Source organism: Coturnix japonica, chromosome 27, assembly GCF_054131305.1.
Source record: "Coturnix japonica strain WE chromosome 27, WE-NBRP24, whole genome shotgun sequence".
In the NCBI taxonomy this organism is placed as follows: Eukaryota; Metazoa; Chordata; class Aves; order Galliformes; family Phasianidae; genus Coturnix; species Coturnix japonica.
In genome coordinates this window covers 8,240,251-8,258,952 of record NC_140689.1, presented here as the reverse complement: position 1 = coordinate 8,258,952, position 18,702 = coordinate 8,240,251, and the positions used below count along the sequence as shown (strand labels likewise).

Below are 18,702 nucleotides of genomic sequence, written 5' to 3'. Positions count from 1 at the left end.
ACGCACCACCCGATCCCGGCGGCGGGGAGCCGAGTCCCGTGAGCTCCGGCAGCGCGGGCCGATATAGGAGCGATATTTCTGGATGGGAGGAGTCAGGAGCTATAAGCTCATTTTGCAGCTCAATTAGTGATGCCCCAAACGCATCCAGACCTGAACGTCTCTGCCCAGAGCCTGTGAAAACTAGGGCACTCCTGTGCGCCTGCATGTAACAGTAGTTTCAATGTAGGTAATGATCCTTCAAGGTGAAGTGCCTGCGGGTTCTGCAGCAAAAGGGTTTGATGGCCCCATTGAGGCGGGGATGGATCCAGAGAGAAAAACAGGGAAAACTGGCTGCCTGCGGTCCCCTTGGTCACCCCCATAGGACCCCACTGAGCTCCAGGCCCTTCTCAGCTCCATTGCTCCTCTCTGGACACACTCCAGAGTCTCAGAGTCCCTAATGCTCCGAAAAAACAATAAAGGAAGTTGTCCAAGGAGAGGTGAAAAGAACCTCATCGCTTATTCACTGCAGGGAAACATCTTCAGTTTGGGGGGTAAACGGAAGAGAAACGGCTGCATAAAATGACAGCTTACAGACAGGAGGAGGCTGTCAGGTGTCACGGTGTTATTAAAGGCCACAAGAGCACGAAGGGAAGGAGTGCAAGAGTGGGATTAGGGCAGGGGAGCTCCTGAGGGCTGCCAGCAGATCTGCAGCCTGCGTTCGATCTGTGTGAAACCCACATGGCACAGTTTGACTTCAGCACATTGGCACATCCTGAGCACAATGGAGTTATTGGTGCGAGGGCAGTGCCTGGGGGATCCCAGTTATTCCGTGTTGTGTAACAGCAGCAGAAAACAGCTGCAGAGAAACCTCAGAGTGCTCTGTGAGATCTCAGCTGCAGCTTATCTTGGGCTGTGGAGTCTGAGCACAGGGACAGCAGAAATCCATCTCCTGTCCTGCACTGAGCTGGGCCCAGCAGGGCAGGCAAACCAGGGCCTGATGTTTGGGAAGGCTCCTGACGTGGATGTGAGTTAGAGCTCAAAGATGAGTGTGATTCCACAATCATTATTGTCATCCTACAGACTCCACGTTACACAAAGCGGAAGGCACTGAAACCTGCCCTAAAAGCATCATTGCAGTGGGAATATCACATCTCACCCGTGATTCACGGCCTTAAGCCCTGCAAACACTCCATTCTATGTGATGTCATTATACCTACCTATATTGCTAGCATGCTGTAGATTCAGTGCACGACGACTTTAAAAAGACACATTTAAAGCTTGTCTCACAGAAAGGAAGAAGTGACCATGAAATATTATTATTTCATCTGAGATGTACTTAGTTATGGAATGGAGCACTGATGAATCACAAGGCAGCTCTGCTCCGAGCATCGTGCAGAGGAGCTCATGGGCTTCTCTGGGACTGCAAACCTCCCTCTGAGGAATCTTAACTGCAAGAAACCTGGCCTGAAGGTTTGGTCCCCATTCCCAGTGTTGTGACAAGAGTCACCTCAGTTCTCTGTTACTTTACTTCAGATAACCCCACTGGGTGACCCTTGTGTTGGTCTCTTACAATTGGATCTAGGAGGTGCTGGCTGCCTGTGTTTATGATGAAAGAGCAGCAGTGATGTGGGTCTGTGTGAGGTCACAGTCATTGCTGGGTTGGGAGGGTTTGGCCCCCAGCTGTCGAGCAGAGCTGGTGCTCTGGTGAGCGTGCTGCACACAGACACTGAGCTGTGAGCGTTCCTTGTTGGAGATCATCCTTTGGGAGCCCACTGCAGGCACCGCTGCGGCGTGTGTGTGAGCTGGGCACAGCCCGGACTGACCAGGCCAATAAGGTGAGCTGGGTTTGGTGCTGGGCAGCTGCTGGAAGGAGTCTGAGCAGAACAGCTGGGCTGGGGAGGAGCTCCCAGCTCAATGGAGGCCTTTCCGAGTGGCTGTTTGCAGGGGAAATTGATTCCTTGTGAGATTCTGTCACACGTTTTGGTGAGGATGATGAACTGCCATTACTGCCCTGTGTGATGCTGCAGTGCAATGGAAAGCACAGCAGTGATAATGGGGTATCAAAGTCCTGGGCTGCAGCAGGTGAGGATAAGCCCGAGTGCAGCAGCTGTGGGCACAGAAAGGAAGGAAAAAACTGCTGACCATTGGAAGGGCTCAGGCAGGCAGTGATCTCCAGTCAGACACCCTCACCTGCACTGCCAACCCTTCAGTGATGTCTGGGAGGGGTTTGCATGTGCCTGAGCTGCCCTGGGTTGGCCCTGCCATCCCACCAGGTGCTCAATCTCTGCTTCAAGCCGTGACTGAGCATCGCTGCTACAGCCCTGCAGAACTGCTGCTGGTCCCCAGCCTTTGTTTTAGACATTAGAAGGGAAGGAGAGCACAGACTTCATGGAGTGCAACTTGTGCTTTATTGACCCCCGGATCCAGCACATTTTTAACAGAACCCCCTGAAGTCCTGGTGAGATCCAGGTGCTGAGCTGGGCCGTGGGCTGTGCAGTGACATTACAAGCACAGTGAGCTCACAAGCGCTGCCTGGGGCCGTGGCTGCCACCAGTGAGTGCCAGAGCCGTGAGTGCTGCGCAGAGTGTGGACACGCTGTGTCAGCCCTCGTCCCGGCTGGCAGTGACGGTGGTGGTGGCTGCTGGTGCTACCTGCTCTCACTGACGGTGTTGCCCAGCCATTGCACTGGTGTGTTAGCTGGAAGGGAGGAGAACTGCAGCTGTGCCCGGGTAAGCCAGAACTGGAGGTTTCTCAAACGTGTGAGTGGTAGCACTGCATCCACTGCAGCTGCAGCAAGGGTAGATGATGGAGTCCTTCTCATGGCAGGAACACAAAATGTATGCTGCAAGGTATATAACTGCTGGTGGGATGGAGAACAGCACTTGCTGGGGAAGTCATGGCACTTAGACACACATTGGTTCCAGAGCTGGCACAGTTCTTGCAACCAGCTGCTTCCAAGGCATTGCCCTCCTCGAGAGCCCAAACTGCATCAAAAGAAAGCTGGGAAAATGCTTATTCCTCATGATTCTTCCCTTGTAGGCACTTCCTGTAGGGTTCCGGTCTGAGAGGACTCTTTGGGGATCCAAGCAGTTCGAGCACAACCGTCTCTTTGCAAGAGCAGGGAATTCCTCTGGAGGTAACCCAGACGGGCTCTAAGAATTTCACCATGTCTCAGCAAAGAGGCGACTGCTACTTCTACTTCTACTCCACCTGCACTAAGGTACGGTTGACTTCCTTCTGCCTGGGTTTTCTTCCATTTCCTCATGTTGAAGAGAAAGGGGTGGAGCAGGGGAGACCTGCTGGTGATGTTACCCTCATAGCGCTGCTAACAGCCTGGGCTAATGGCATGGACACGTTTCAGGCTGTGCTCTTATTTTCCTGTGGTTTCCTTGTGCTTGCAGGGAGACAGCTGCCCCTTCCGCCACTGTGAAGCGGCTCTGGGGAGCGAACGAGTCTGCAGACTGTGGATGGAGGGCGGCTGCTCAAATAGAAACTGCAAGTTCCGTCACATGAGGATTGATGTGAGTGTTTGCCTAAAGATGTGCTTTCCAGCTTAGTCTACAACACCACTTTTCATGGCTGTGGTTGGGCTGAATGCACTTCTGCAGGCTGGATATGTTTGCTGTGAAAATCTTACTGGTTTCTGTTTCTAGAGGGGACTGGGAGGAGGTAAAGAAGGCAGAGAATTCAGTGCCTTAGGTATATCACAGCGGGAGATGTTTGCATTAGGAGCCAAAAGCATTTTCTCCCCAGATGCAAAAAGCTCGCATTGCTCAGCCTCCTAAAGCTGCTGGAGCTGGGTGGTAGGAGAGAGTGGCACTGCCCTCCTGCCAGCAGGTCTCGGTTGTGCCCTGTCGGGCCTTCTCCATCCTGGATTTCTCCAGAGCAGTTCGTTCTGGCTGCTTGGAGTAGTGAAAGGAGGGGCAGGAAATGAGGGTACAGAGCTAAGGCTCCACACAATGGTTTCTGATGGCTGTTGGAGCGCGGCATCTCCCTGCAGACCTGATGTGCCTGTTTCCATGGCCCTTCCTTTCCTTCTCTCTGCAGAAGCAGCGCAGTTTGATTCCCTGCTTCTGGGAGAACCAGCCCGGAGGCTGCCAGAAACCACACTGCGCCTTTCGCCACCTGAAGGAACGCGGTGGGAACAGACCGACTGCGCTGCTGAGCCACAGTGAGTGTCCGATGGCGTGAAGCATGAAAGGCTCAATTCTGAATGTCAGTTCTGAGCGGGTGCAGGATGCATGTCACCATTCATTGGGGAGGCAGGGGAGAGTCGTGATAGTGAAATATCCGTCTGTGCTTTGGCTGTCAGAGCAGCGCTGGGCTTTTTCTGGAGTGAGGAAGATGCACTGCAGGTCTGTGCTGACTGCACAGCATTTGGGCAGCGGAAGGCAAATGTAACAAACAGTGCTTGAAAATGTGAAGCTTGTGGTTGACTGTGCTCAAACCTGCCTCCAAAGAGACGCTCATCAATCATTCCTTGTTTCCTTTCTGCCAGAAGTTGACACCAGTGGCCTTCCTCCAAAGAGCGGCCTTGCAGCAAGTCTGGGGAACCAGACAGAGGTTGACAAGGCACCAGAGAGAGGTACAGATACTCAACAGGCTCCTGGGTTTGATGCACTGTTTTTCTACTGAGATCTGACTGTTCTTTCCTGGGACTCTTCTCTGCAGTTGACATCCCAGCTTCCTCCCATGGCCTGGCTGGACGGAAACGCAAACAGTTGGAGGAGGAGAAGGGAAAAGCGGGGGAATTGCCCTGCAAGAAAAGAGTTAAAGGTGAGCACGAGGAACTTGTTACGGTGCCTCAGAAAAGCAGTGCTGTCATTTTGCATTGCTCTCTGTCAGACTTTTCCTTGCCCTGGATTATTACTGAGTACAGCTATTGGGTTTCTTTGTTCCTTTGTATGCATTGTTGGTACACAGAGATGACTGTGTTCAAAACATGGCTGAGAATCCCGGACAGGGCAATGCAATTCCACTGGCCAAATGTATTTAACTTTGTGGAAGGGTGGTGGGACTGATAAGAGAACTTGATCTCTCTTGAGGCACAGCAAGACAGTACCAGCTCTCTCTTCCTTTTACTTTAGGTGGGCGCAGGGTCTCTGTGAGGCCCATTGATTGGAAAACCACCTTCCCCCCAACGCGGAGACAGAAACGGAAAGCAGCAGAAATTCATCCATCTGCTGCTGAGGACGCAGATGAGCCCCCAGCTAAAAAACTACCAATGGTAAGAGCAGTGGCAAAAGCAGAAGTGGATATGGAAGGTTTACATTAACCTTGAAGAAAAGACAGAAATTCCAAGTGTTCTACAGCTCTTCCGTTTCCCTGGAAGGCAGCAGATGTCTCACAAGGTACTTGTGGAAACTCTGACCCGTGCTTCATACTCTGTCTTGTTTCTTCCTAGGAGACTCTTGCTTCAGTCCCGCCCGTGCTCAGCGTTGAAGTCATAAAGCTTCCAAGCAGGTGATGACCACAACTTGTTCTTCCTTAATGCCCTTTTTCCATCAGACTTAAGTTCTTTCACACTGGGGGAAAATGGGGTGTTTGAGATGTGTCATGGCGTAATGCAACAAAGGAAGAGGTCATCTGAGATCATTGAAACTGCTTTGTCAAAACCTCTGCTGAGTTCATGGGGAAAGTACCTCAGCCAGCAAGCAGGATTTTGCAGAGGATGATTTCTTGACATGTTTACAGCCAAAGCAGTGAGGGTGGCAATGTGTTTCTGCTACAAAGCTCGGCCCCTGATTGCCAGACTCAAACTGCTCTACTTGAACAGATGAAAAAGGCACCTGCTGGTTTCCTTAACTCCAAAGGCAGCCGCAGGTTAATCGAATCACCATCCCTATGTGGGTGGGAGGGGTGGGAGGGGCAACTACAGACCTCAGAGCTGAAAGCACATCTCAGAAATGTCACGTAGATTGTTCTCTTCCTTCCCACAAGTCTGGAGCTGCTCCCAGGAAGCCACGCAGACCCCATGGCACAGCCAGAGGAATCCAACACTACATCATGTTCCTCACAAGGGGCAGAAAAGTAGCAGCTGAGCTGCACAGGGGCGGGGGAAGCAGCCATCACTGAAGACAACAACCTTGAGGAGCTTATGATGGAGCTCATGGAAGAACTGGAAGGAGAAACTGATGTGATGAAGAGGATGTGGATGAACTCCTTCTGGACCTGTCCGACATGACGGCGTAACAGCATCGCCTGATTGGATAGTTTAAAACAACAACAATTAAAACCAACCCTGTTCCTTTCCAGCCTGTGGGTATTTCTGTGGGTATTTCTGAGACTCTGCACAGAGTCTTAAAGCCGAGTCAAAGCAGTGACAATCAGCACTGACTGCATCCTGTTCTAATTTCCTTGTGGCTCTGAGTTCAGGTCCTGCACCCGCCGCCAGCTCTGGGTGCTGCTTCAGCATCGAGGACACAAAGCTCCTCTGTGGGCACAGAACGGCGTCCATCCAGGGCTGAAACTTCCTCCTTCCTTCACCCTCAGCAAAACTCTGCCTTGGGCCCAATGGGAGCTCTGCTGTTCTGATTCCTTGGGCAACCCTTTGAGAAGGCAGTAACAGTGGGCTCAATAACTGAGGCTGAAGCACAGCACTCAGGGCAGGGGCTCATGGGGGAACACAACGATGGGGGATTCAGGAGCTGGGGGCAAAGCCGCTGTGCAGGGAGCGGCGCCAGCAGCCGCCGTGGCTTCGTGGTACCCCGGTGGTCGGGGCCCGGGCAGCCTCTGGCGGTGGCATTGCCGGCACAGCCCTTACGTTCCTTTCCATTCCCTCCCGTTCCCCATCCCATCCCATCCCACCCCATCCCATCCCCATCCCATCTCCATCCCATCCCATCCCATCCCATCCCATCCCATCCCATCCCATCCCCATCCCCATTCCATCCCACCCCATCCATCCCATCCCACCCCATCCCATCCCATCCCATCCCATCCCATCCCATCCCATCCCATCCCATCCCATCCCATCCCATCCCATCCCATCCCCATCCCGTCCCTTTTCGTTCCTCCCCGCCCACCCAGCGGGGAGGATGCGGGATCATCTATGAAGGTGCGGGGCCGGGCGGGGCTGCGGGGTGTCCGTGCTGCGGGTGCCATTGCCATTGCTTTGCCCCATGTTTGGCTTTAGCGTCCTTCTACTCCATCGGATCGGATCGGACCGCGCAGCGCAGCGCAGCGCACTGAACTCACCACACCAGGTCTCCGAGCCTCAGACTCACGGCCGCCATCTTACCGACACCGCGCAATGCACCACGGGACAGCACGGCACCACGAGGGGCGGGGGCGGCGGAGACGGTGATTGGATGGTAGCGGTCACGTGGGCGGGAGGGCTGTCCTTCTTGCTGCATAATCAAGTTTCTGCCAGCCTGTTAGACTTCCCCACGTAGATACCACTTGGGAGGTTTCACAGAAGGAATGGATATCTCGCATTCAAATTCGGCTTCTTCAGGCTCAGTCACATCCTCATCACACAGCTCCTTTACTAGATTAATGGATTGCTCTTTAAGAAGGATGGAACAAGAGAAAGCAGATATTTAGAAAGAATGTAAAAAACTCTTACATTATCACCCTACTTACTCACGTCAGCATTACTGCACATGAACACTACACCTATCACCTCAAAATGCCTTAAAAAATCATTAAAAAATAATAGAAAGAAAGGAATGTTGTTAAGAAGTCAGACAATAAGACTGACAACCTGAAGGGAGCCCAGATCTTCTGATTCCCAGTTCAACATCCAAATCAAACCATGACCTTCCCATCCCGATATCAAACTCCTTGCATTACAAAATGGAAAAGAGGTTCAATGAAACACGAACATTGATAATTAATTTGGTTAAATACAGCAACTTAGCTCTGAACAACAAGTTTTCTCCTAGTAAAGGTCTCTGTAGCTCAAACGTAATGACTCAACTTAGGAGAAATTACTTTTCCAGGATGTTCTTGCCCTTATAATGGTAACAGTAGCAAAGCTGGGGACTGAACTCTTGAGTAGTGTGCTAACTCAAATGTCTCCCTTTTCTTTATCACACTTAACATCATATATATACCCTAACATTGTATATATTAAAAAAAACCCAAAACCTGTGCTCTTCTGAAACAGACAGAGAAAATGAAGAAAAAGTCAAGCTATGTTTTTTATCCCTCAACGTTCAAACACAAATCTGAAGACTAAAGGTAGAAAATCAACCTCCTAAGAAAATAATCTGTTTTACTTAGCAAAAGTAAATCCCAAAAGACAAGCTGGAGATTTTGTGGGCACAAAGGTAGGTAGGTAGGAGTTTTTATTTCTGTCAAAGGTCCTGGTGGTGTTTAACTTCCTTGACATTAAAGCAAAGGATGTTAGCTGGTTTATAACATAATTTAAGCAAAATCATCATCAGAAGCATAGTTACATTTAACTGTAAGATGGGCACGAGATTCTGCCCTTTATGCTACAAATTCGATTTCTGCTGCATCATTGACTTGGACACGTGTGTAAGTCAGCAAGTAGGTCTTTACTGAAGCAGAGAACCACAGAGTCACTAAGGCTGGAAAAGACCACTAAGGTCATCTAGTCCAACCTCCAACTCATCCCTACCAAACTGTGCTCTTGAGAGCAAACCCACAACTACACTTTGCTTCCTTGAGCAAAGAGCTCTGAGGCACATGGCCAGGCTGAGCATCACCCATCTGGTTTCACAGCATCACTGCCTGTTCTCTCATGTCAATGAAACCACCCATTCCCCCATATCCACATCCCCACCAAAGTGGAATCTAAACATGGCTTCTACAAGGACTGACCGAATGCGGCCGCTGTCACCTTCAAAGTACCTAATGCAGAAGGACCACACTCATTGTCAGACAAAACCTCTTTGGAGAGGTGAACTGACTGCCCTGGTCACTCCCACTTTGGAAAGAACTGCACTCATTTCCTACCTGCTCCTGGCAGTGTGGGATGGTGGGATAGCATCACACTTCCCACACCAAGCTTCCCACCTGTCACTTGTTCCACCATAACCTCAGTCCCAAAACAAAAGGGGAACTCCCTTCTGAACTTTCTTCACTTCATTTCAGATGTCCTTTCTGCTTCATCTCCAACCCACAACCCACTCAGGAGAAAGATCTCCCTCTTACACCCTACCATCTTGCCGCATTCTGATGTTGTCATCAGCCTTCAGCTTGTCGTCATCTTTGTACCACTGGCTCTGAACCTCATCGTGTGAAATCTCAGACAAAAGATGCACTCCCATATTCATTCACTTCCACATCTTCCAGTGGTTTAACAATCTTGATATCTCCAGCTGTGAAGCACTAGAGATATATTTGTCAGGGTATTTCCAGAACTGTGTGCAGCATCTTTTCCTTACACATATTTGCTTGGAAAAAAAGTAGGATTATGTTTTATTCTAAACCATCATCCATTCCTGATTCATTTCTCTCTTCAACACGGTAAATGCATTATTGCCTTTGAACTTAAAGATAGATTTACTAGCTACAATGGAGCTCCCTGCAAACACTTTTCACGGAAACCAGAATCTCATTTATTCTGAAACATTTTAAGTAAAATTAAGGGTAGAAAAAGAATAGAATGGAATGAATCTTTAAGGTCATTTAGTTCCAATCCCCTGCTATAGGCAGGGACACCCTCCTCCAGACCAACTCTTCTCCTCAGGGTCAAGGCTTCTCTCAAATCATTCTCCTCTAAGCCTGTGCCTGTGCTTGGGATTGCCCTGACCCAGGTGCAGGGCCTTGTACTTGGCCACACTCAAGTTCATGAGGCTGCCAAGGGCCCACCTCTCCAGCCTGTCCAGGTCCCTCTGGGTAGCATCCCTTCCCTCTAGCACATCAACAGCACCGCTCAGCTTGGTGTCATCTGCAAACTTGCTGAGGGTTCATTTGATTCCACTGTCCATGTTGCCTACAAAAATGTTAAATAACACTGGTCCCAACACCACCCTCCACCTGGACACTGAGCTATTGACTGCTGCTCTCTGAGTGTGACCATCCAGACAGTTCCCTATCCTGCAACTGGTCCATCCATCAAAACCATTTTTCTCCACTTTGGTGACCAGGATGTCATGCAGGACGGGATCAAATGCTCTGCACAAGTCCAAGTAGATGATGTCAGTTGCTCTCCCATTATCCACTGATGCTGTTACTCCATCATGAAAGGCCACCAAGTTTGTCAGGCATGGCTTGGCCTCGATGAAGCCATATTGCTTACCACCAATCACCTCATCTTTATTTTCCAAACAACAAACCTGTCTGAACCATTGGCTTCTCTGCATGCTCATCATTAGTCTCTCCTTAGCTTGTGTGCCCACAATGTATGGGGAATGTCAGCCACAAATCTTACCTAGGGGACGTCTTTGCTTCAAAATCCCTTGAACATCACACAATCCCTTTTAAATCTCCAGGTCTGCACTTATTTATGTCAGAATCAGACCATATTTCTGTGCTGCTATTTCCCTTTCATTCTGAAGGGCTCGGATACAACTTGGATTAACCTCAGGAGCAGAGTTCCTGCATAAAACAGCCAGTACTGAAACAGCAACTCAACCTGGTTGCAGACTGAGAGAGAAAATGAGAGTTCACCACTTGTGAATAATGAGACTTCTCTTATTTCCCTGGGAAGTAATGCCCCCTTTTTTACTTTGATGGAGCTCTTTCCTATCCTAGAAGGGAAAATATCAAGTCAGATCTCCATGAGTCCTTCCATCTCTGCACTCAGCAAAGGCAGCCTTCAGATCTATGCTTAATTCACCCACTTCCCTAGAATTAATGCAACTGTGCTTTCTGGAACATATGCTGAAGCTTAAGCACAGTGCAGTGTTTTCAACATGGAGGAATGGCTATAGAAAATTCAGAAATTCTGGCTGACCTATGACAGCTTAAAGCACTGCGGAGGACTGTTAACAAACTCGTTTGGACATCACCTTGAATAAATGACGTTATCCCCAAGTAAGGGAAGGAACAGCTGAGCACCGAGGAGGTACACAAAGTGCCAGAGCAAATTCTCACACTGTCAGGTGCAAAGAAAACTGAGATTTCACCCTAAAACCCAGTTCACAACAAGGCTACAAAATCCTGGCTGACAATTTCTGTGTTAGAGTTGAAGCTCAAGACTCTACTCCAACCAACAATATTTTGTACAGCAAGACCTCAGGAGTTCACAAGAAACCAAACACAAACTTCAATTTCAACTTGATAAATGAACTCAGGACATAATAACAAAGAGTGCTGATCTGGGCAAGTAAAAGAGCATAAAGAAAAGAGAGCAGTGCAAAAGCTATCAGGCAAAAGCTCAGACTCGCATCCCTTGGAAGTGAAATTAAAGGCTCTCATTCATTTCCAGAGAAGTCAGAAAGGAAAATTCCATTACATGCCATACCTTGAACCACTTGATGTCCACGTTGGGCCTGGACAGCTCACACTCAAATGTGACCTTGTCCTTCTGAGTGACGCTAATGTCTGCCAATGGTTTGCTGATTTACAAAGGCAATTCTGAGAAGTAGAAAGAAGGATGTGTATTTAGTTGGGAATGAGGTCTCTAGGAGCATCTGGCATAAAGAATAATGAAAGGCAGTGCCTACTCTCCATGCTTACTAGAGCTTGAAATTAACAACAATAAAACCTGCTGTTTTGAGCCCATTATCATTACTTGTGCTAGGGACAATCATGTTACAACAATCCTCTTCATATTGGAGGGATATTCTGGTGGCAATGGCCCAGTGCATAACATTCTTTGCAGCTGGAAGGAAAGCTGGTTCTGCTGTTCAAGTAATCTGGGACAGGAGCAGATAATGACACCTTGCACCAACCAATACCTGTCACAGTGAGCCTCCCCGATGAATTCATGCCTTCTGCTTTAAAGGAAATGAGTCCTGCATCTTCAAGGGTCACAGAAGAAAGTGTAAAGGAATGTTTCTTCCCCTGGACACCCATCGTGATATTTGGTGCAGGCTTCAGCCGCACGCCGTCCTTCTGCCAAGTCCCTTCCACATCCTCATGGGACACCTCCACCGAAAAGGTGACAGTTCCCTTCTCAGGGAATTCCAGGGGCTGCAGACCTTTCACCAGCTTCATCTGCCGCACTGAAAGACAATGGGGACAGGTCGGAGATCTCACACCAGCAGCTGAGAAATAGAATCACAAAAGGAATCAGAGAAAGGTTTAGGTTGGAAGGGACCTTTGAGATCATCCAGTTCCAACCCCCCTGCTGTAGGCAGGGATGCTTCCCTCTAGACCAGACTGCACAAAGCCCCATCCAGCCTGGCCTTGAATGCTTGAATAGCATCAGGACTTCCAAAACAAGTTACTTCCCTCTTCCTCTCCCAGGTACACTATCTGCCAATTAAGCAACAGCCTTTGCAAAGAAGAAAACTTGTTCATAACCAGGTCCATGGGTGCTCTTAAATGGATCCTTCCAGATGGAAAAAACATTTCAGGTGGCCTCCTAGATTCTACCCCTTTTTGTGTTGCACACAAGACAGAAAAAAAATTACTTTTGCAAAGTTCTTCTTGTCATAAGGAAACAAACATTTGGGGAATGGCAGAATGGGGTAAAATTTACCGTCACGTCAAGAAAGTTGAAATTTCACTCTCATGTTCTTGTTGTGGTTTCTGCTATAATTATTTGGACTAATTAAGCTTTTCCCTGACGAAAGCCTAGAAATATATCACAAGAAGGACCAACTTACCCATGACCTTTTATTTGTCTTACTCAAGCATCTCCTCCTGACCAAAACTGACAATAAAATATTCAGCCAGACTACAGGCTTGAGCAGCTGGGTTGTTTCTAGGATCTCCTGCAATCTCAAGCTTGGAACACACACTTGTCTTTTGACTAAGTGTCTTTTACAGTGCAGTAAAACAACAGGTTTTCACATGGCTATTCCTCATTTACCTTGCTCTGAAATCATTCACAAACCATGCGGGATCAGTCCAGGGAGAAGGGGAGGAGAGGGGAAGGGAAAGGGGAAGTCCACTGTCCTCTAAAATCAGGCTTCTTAGCCTAAAGCTCAACAGCAAATAGCAGTCCACTTGCCCACATTGCTAGACTCCGAGCATTTAAAGAACATCAGCTTACCTCATTATGACCTCTAACATAGCCAAAGGAATTCACATATTCAAATATTCTCTTGAGTGATGAGAAATATGGAGCATAACTTCAGACTTCTGCTGTTAAACTCTCACTTCTATCATCAACCAGGGTAAGAGTTCAATGCTGTTTTAGATGGAAGACTCATACTTTAAATAACTCAGCTCATTAAGGCTTGGATTCCCTACTACAATTAGCTAAATTCCAGTTTGGATCATGCTTCACCTTGGATCACTTAGGGCTTCAGCCACTTAATGGAACTAACTTAGTTTGTCTACAGATAAGCTGTTTTCTATAGCAACAATAAGCTGGGATTGCAACTGGATGTCGGGAGAGCACAAATCCCGCAGTTATCCTGCACCAACATCCTCTCCTTCCATCAGAACTGCAAGTTTTTAAACCAGACTCATGCAAGCTTGCATGACACACCTTGTGCAAAACTGTTGGCAGCCATCAGGACAGCCAGTTGCTTCCTGTATAGACACTGTTCCATCAGTCTGGGTTTTTTGCCTCGCTAGAACAACATCCAGTGGTGAAAACTCACACAACTGAAGCAACCACGCTGATATACTGCAGTCACTGGAGGTGCTCAAGAGCCACGGGTATGGGAACACAAAATTCTATGGCTGAAAATACCCGCAAAAATCATCCAGCCCTTCTCCATTGCTCCAGGACATGCTCAGCTCTTTGTGCCCCACATATTTCACTAACCTTTTCTGAAACCCACCGTGAAGGCTTCAAAGCCCCTCCAAATGACTTATCCAGTCATCCAGCCATTAAAAAGCTTTTCTGTTGTAGAACTTGCATCTTTGTCATTGCAATTGAAGTCCCTTATTTCTGCACAGAGAACAGATTGTTTGCTTCCACTTTCTAAGAGCCTTTTATATACTCAAAGCCTGCTATCATATTATATATGAGCACCTTCAAAGAGCCAACAGAGTCAATAATTTCATTGGAAGCATCAGATTTTTTGACTCGCAGTAAGTGATCACCATAACTCACACTCACATCTCCTGCGTGTAGAGGAGATCCTCCTTGCATCTACAAAGATGCAAGAAGAAAAGAGGCAAAGAAGGGGTAAAATAAATCCCATCTTACATTTGGGATGCTTAATTCCAGCCTTGAAGGCTGATTTGCCCACTTAACAGCTGTGCTCTTCAGAAGCAGTTGTTCCACAGTTATTTAGAGAGAAAGACAGGTTTTGTACTTGGTTGTTAACACAAAGAACAGCATAAACACACAAATGAACTCAGCTTTGCAGTGTTGTAATGGCTGATGAGGGAAGCCAAGGATCCTTCCACACTGTCAGCCTTCATTTCCAGAGACATACCTTTGGGGGTGATGGTAATGCTGCTCTTGTCATCTCTGGACTCACACAAGTACTCTCCCTCATCCTCAGCCCGGATCCCTCTTATTGTCAGGGTTCTTCTGACCCCTTCCTCATCAATCTGGAAATGTTTGCTGGGTTTGATCTCAACTGCATTCCTGCACCACACCACCTTCCCTTTGGCATGGCTCACTTCACAGCTTAAAGTGACACTGCCTCCAATCTCAGCATTAACAGCTTCGAGCTTCTTGGTGAACTTCACTGGGATTTCTAAGATGCAGAGGAAAGAAAAGAACTATGAGAATGCACAAGTTAACAAACGTGTTCTACAAAACCAAATGAAAAACCCCATGAACAGACACACTCGGGGATCATGGCAGGCTGAAAGAAATCCAAAAGATAGAAATCTGGAGATATTATCAGCATGGAATTATATTATCATTCTATTTCTGCAATGTAAGAACAGCGCCTTAAAGAGACTTAAAGACTACCTTCCAGCGTCTCTAATCTTCTACCTGATGTGTGGTGGTTTTTTGCTGCTATTGTCGGTTGGTTGGGATTGTCTCTTATTGCTGGTTTTATTGTTCTGTTTTTTAGCATCAGAGTCTAATTTGCCTGACTACCATTAAAAATCTGTACAGATGGAAGAACCCCAGCAGCCACAGTTGTATTTCATGTCACTGGAGACACAGCCAATGGAAAAAGAGATCTGGGAATGTGACACATTCAACCTGTTGACATGACATGCTAGCAACCACTCCCATGCAGTAACAGACAAAGGGAGCTGGTGGGGTGCATGCCAGCTGCAGATTTCTCCAGTGTGGGTGTCTGAAGGGACACAAACCCCATTCTACATCCTCCTCATCAGCTCTGACATGCTTAGCAGAGTCAGGAAGAGCTGAGGCTCTGAACACAACCTACCAACTGCTTTAGGAAGAGATAGAAACTGGGTGATGACAGTGAAAAGCAAACACCAGAAAAGAACCCATCATAGTCCCTGAGCTCTCAAGTGGCCAGCAGAGGACAAACTTGGATCTCTGGAGGCAAGAAGGTCTTTTCTGGTCTATGCTGGGGATGCTACAGCAGCTGCAACAGCAATTCAAGCGTAAAGGTTGGAACAGCTTGTAGAATAGACCAATCTTCTTCACTTCATCCTCCCATAAGAAAAGAACAGCTGTAAAAAAGGACACAACTTGCAGGCCTCTACCTCCTTACCTTTCACTTCTAGAATTCTAAAACTAACTGAGAAGTATTAATACGCTGAGTATGGCCTAAGTAAGGCATATTTTCTATTCATTCTACTCCCAATCTCTTGGCCTCTTCATCTTGTACAACACTTTGCCACAGAACTGGGCAGTTCTGGGACACACAGCAGCAGAGGGGATTGTCTTAATCACCTTCCTCCCTATCTCTTTCTCTGCTCTTCAGAACATCCCATGCCTGCTTTCAGCTTCTGCTCACTGACACAGATCAGGTGATGAGGCATGCAAAGATGAACAAAATCTATATAGAAGTTCCTTAGTCAAAAATATTCCACAGCCACATTTTCACCTCACTACCACTACACTAAAAAGGAGAATCCAATTAGTGGTGTGGGTCATTGATGTTGTTCCAGGGGGAATTGTGGCTGTTCCATGCCCACAGTGTAGAAGACAGACCGTCTTCCTCTAAGCCACATAAACAGCTGCTTAGTGTTCCCAAAGTGAATATCAGCTCTTCTGTTGAAACAAAGTGTCAAATCTAGGCAAGAAAGAACCTAGGAACTGAAGGAACCAAGAGGGTCCTTGAACACCAGTCCCATGGTTGCAAGTCACTATGCAAACATATTGAACCCAAAAGAACATCTGTCCTGCAGGCAACCAAAACCTGAGTTCCTTTTACTTAAGACCCACTGTGAAACATCAGAACACATAAACATGTGATAGGCAAACCACTGGCTGCCTTTTCATGACCCAGAACAGTACTCCTGGCTTCCTGATGGAAGGTTGGGAACATGCAGCCAAAGGGACAGGATCAAAGGCCTCCCTGAAATCTAGAAAGATTACATCCTTTTCCTTCATACACTGAGTCGGTGGCCTTATCATAGAACAAGATTTGATGACCAAGACTGGTTGCACACATGCTCCCTCACCGATGTTTAGGCCACCAGACTGTTTACCCGGGCAGAGCTTCAGCACACAGAGGCATTTTGACCAGAACCTTGTGCTGAACTCTAAAACTTACCCCCAGGCTTCCTGACTGTGTGGTACTGGCACGTCCTGTTTGGGATGGAATTCTCAAGGGAATGTGCTTGCCACGAGCCTTCTGAGACTGAAGCAAGAGCTAGGTTGCCACAACTGGTCGTAATTCTGCTAGAAAACAAGAGGATGTAGATCTCTTCAGAAACATTGTCAGTACAAAGACAATTTCTGCATGTCTGCCATATTTTCCCCTTGATGTGCAACCTTCACGTCTGATCATATTAGGGTAGTTTCAGGCCTTAGCTGATTCACACAATATGTAAGAGATAAAGAAGCAGACTATTCTTGTTTTTGCTTGAAAGTTAGTGTATTGTACAATTGCTGGAAGTGAAATCTAAAGCTGGTGCCAGAATCTCTCTACTGAAGTGAATGGCAAAGCTCCTACTAATTCAGTTTGTACAGCATTTCAGCTGGACTCCCATTTCTGGGGCCAAGTTTCAGCCCAGCTCCAAGGAGCATCGACATTCAGCTGGATTTTCAGCAGCTTTTTGACTACTATGAGAACCGTGGGTACAATGCTTGAGAGACTCAGTGTAGTATAATAAGCTTGAATTACTTATCAGGCATTAGAAGTCCTTTGAATTAAGACTGTGATAATATCACAGACTTGAACTGAAGAACTTTTTCCCCTTGTAGGTCGATCGTTCTCTTTATTCCCTGTACCTAAAAAAGAAGTAACAGTGACTCCACAATTGATCTTGCCTAGATAAAACTTACATTTTACATCTAGTCTTACTAAGGTTATATGGAAATCTTAACAATCCTTCAAATTCTACCACTTTCTATTTAACAGAAAGACAACTCAATTTCAAGAGACAACTTTCAGATTCAGGTTAAAGCCAGAGTACCCATCATGTTTTAAATCTCTTCTACAGCTTGGAATGTCATCATTGACATTTATACAGCATCTCTAGAAGCACTCAGTTCAGCTTTTCTCATTTATTTTCTAAAGTTACTGGAATTAATTTATTTCCTGAAGTATTTGTGAACTGTAATTCCAAATTTGCTTGGTTGTCCTACCTGATGTGTTGATATTTTCCACCTATCAGTGAATCATTTCAAAGCAGGGAGTTAAGCCAGCATGTGACATCTGCTGTTCATCCATCAGTTTCTGTTTTGAGTCTGCCTGGACTTCCAGAGATTCATAAGGATTTCAGCATGGTAAAAAAATAACAAAAAGGCTGAGAAAACACAATTAAAGGAGAAAAAAAGGAATAAATGTGAACTTCAGAAATGCAGTTATTAGGTAGACTATGAAGTTCTGCAGTGGTAACTTACCTCTGAAAGGTGTGAAATATTTCATGTTTGAGAATAAGTGAGTGTTAAGAGTCTGTTAATACAGTAAGGTTATTTACTGTAGGAGTGGGCTTAAATACAGAGAATTACTGACATACGTTTCTTACCTCTGACGTTAATGCTGATCTACTCTCTCTTCTCTTGTTGTGAAACACAGAAAGCTGTTACACAGTCTTCATCAAGGTGTCCCAGCTGCAAGAATAAGACCTATACTGAGGAAACAGCTTTCAAGTCATCTCACAGCCCAATCTCACCGTGGTAGTGTTCTGCTGTGCAGCAGTCAATAATTAGCCATGATTTCAGATTCTTTTTTAAATAGTGTTATGGCTACATATTACAAGGAGTAAACAGAAAGAGTCGTCCAACTTCAGCAAACACTTCCCTCTGTGGCAACAAGTCGTGAGTTCTTAATTCAAGTACAAAAGCCTGTCAGCAGATGAGACCTTTTTCTAGAGCAGAAGTGACGCTTCTATCTCTTCTTGATTCCTAGTTCCATGGCGTGCACAGCATGCTGTGCTGCATGCACAGCACAGCTGTTCTTCAGAGCAACAGTGGCACCCAGTGACCAACAGCAGCCATTGTCTGCAAATACACAGCAACTTCCCAGGATCTGCAGCAACAATCTCCCCACACACTCCACTTCACACAGACACTATGACCCTGATTAGACTCAAGCAGCAGACTTAAAACAAGTCAGAGTTTTAGATTACAGAATATTTCAGGATCTATAATGTGTGAAATTCAGTTACACAACAGTGCCTAGGTGACGG

General features: G+C 46.9%; 1 protein-coding gene and 1 long non-coding RNA gene across 4 annotated transcripts; one reads left to right on the top strand and one right to left on the bottom strand.

Moving 5' to 3' along the window:
• The first annotated feature begins 1,923 nt into the window (after positions 1–1,923).
• On the top strand, positions 1,924–5,238 carry LOC146756508 (zinc finger CCCH domain-containing protein 11A-like). 3 transcript variants are annotated; one of them, XM_085524499.1, is made up of 4 exons: positions 1,924–3,199; positions 3,381–3,500; positions 4,027–4,150; positions 4,478–5,238. In XM_085524499.1, exons 1-4 carry the CDS (start codon positions 3,146–3,148, stop codon positions 4,612–4,614), a joined length of 435 nt encoding a protein of 144 aa, XP_085380625.1. In that variant the 5' UTR covers positions 1,924–3,145; the 3' UTR covers positions 4,615–5,238. The 3 variants fall into 3 exon arrangements, 2 of the variants coding, with proteins under 2 accessions (XP_085380625.1, XP_085380624.1); XR_014937451.1 differs by lacking the exon at positions 1,924–3,199 and having other exon boundaries at positions 3,319–3,500; positions 4,478–4,755; positions 5,067–5,238; XM_085524498.1 differs by lacking the exon at positions 1,924–3,199 and having other exon boundaries at positions 3,319–3,500.
• An 11,693-nt stretch (positions 5,239–16,931) lies between these two features.
• On the bottom strand, positions 16,932–18,292 carry LOC146756507 (uncharacterized). Its single transcript, XR_014937531.1, has 3 exons — positions 18,040–18,292; positions 17,657–17,817; positions 16,932–17,299 (listed from the first exon to the last, which is right to left on the bottom strand). It is a non-coding gene; the product is annotated as an uncharacterized LOC146756507 (long non-coding RNA).
• Between the last annotated feature and the right edge of the window lie 410 nt (positions 18,293–18,702).

Coding starts and splice junctions, on each gene's coding strand:
- LOC146756508 (XM_085524498.1), top strand. CDS start 3,321: ATGGCATGGACACGTTTCAGGCTGTGCTCTTATTTTCCTGTGGTTTCC. Junction 3,501..4,026: donor TCCGTCACATGAGGATTGAT/GTGAGTGTTTGC, acceptor TTCTCTCTGCAG/AAGCAGCGCAGTTTGATTCC. Junction 4,151..4,477: donor GACTGCGCTGCTGAGCCACA/GTGAGTGTCCGA, acceptor CCTTTCTGCCAG/AAGTTGACACCAGTGGCCTT.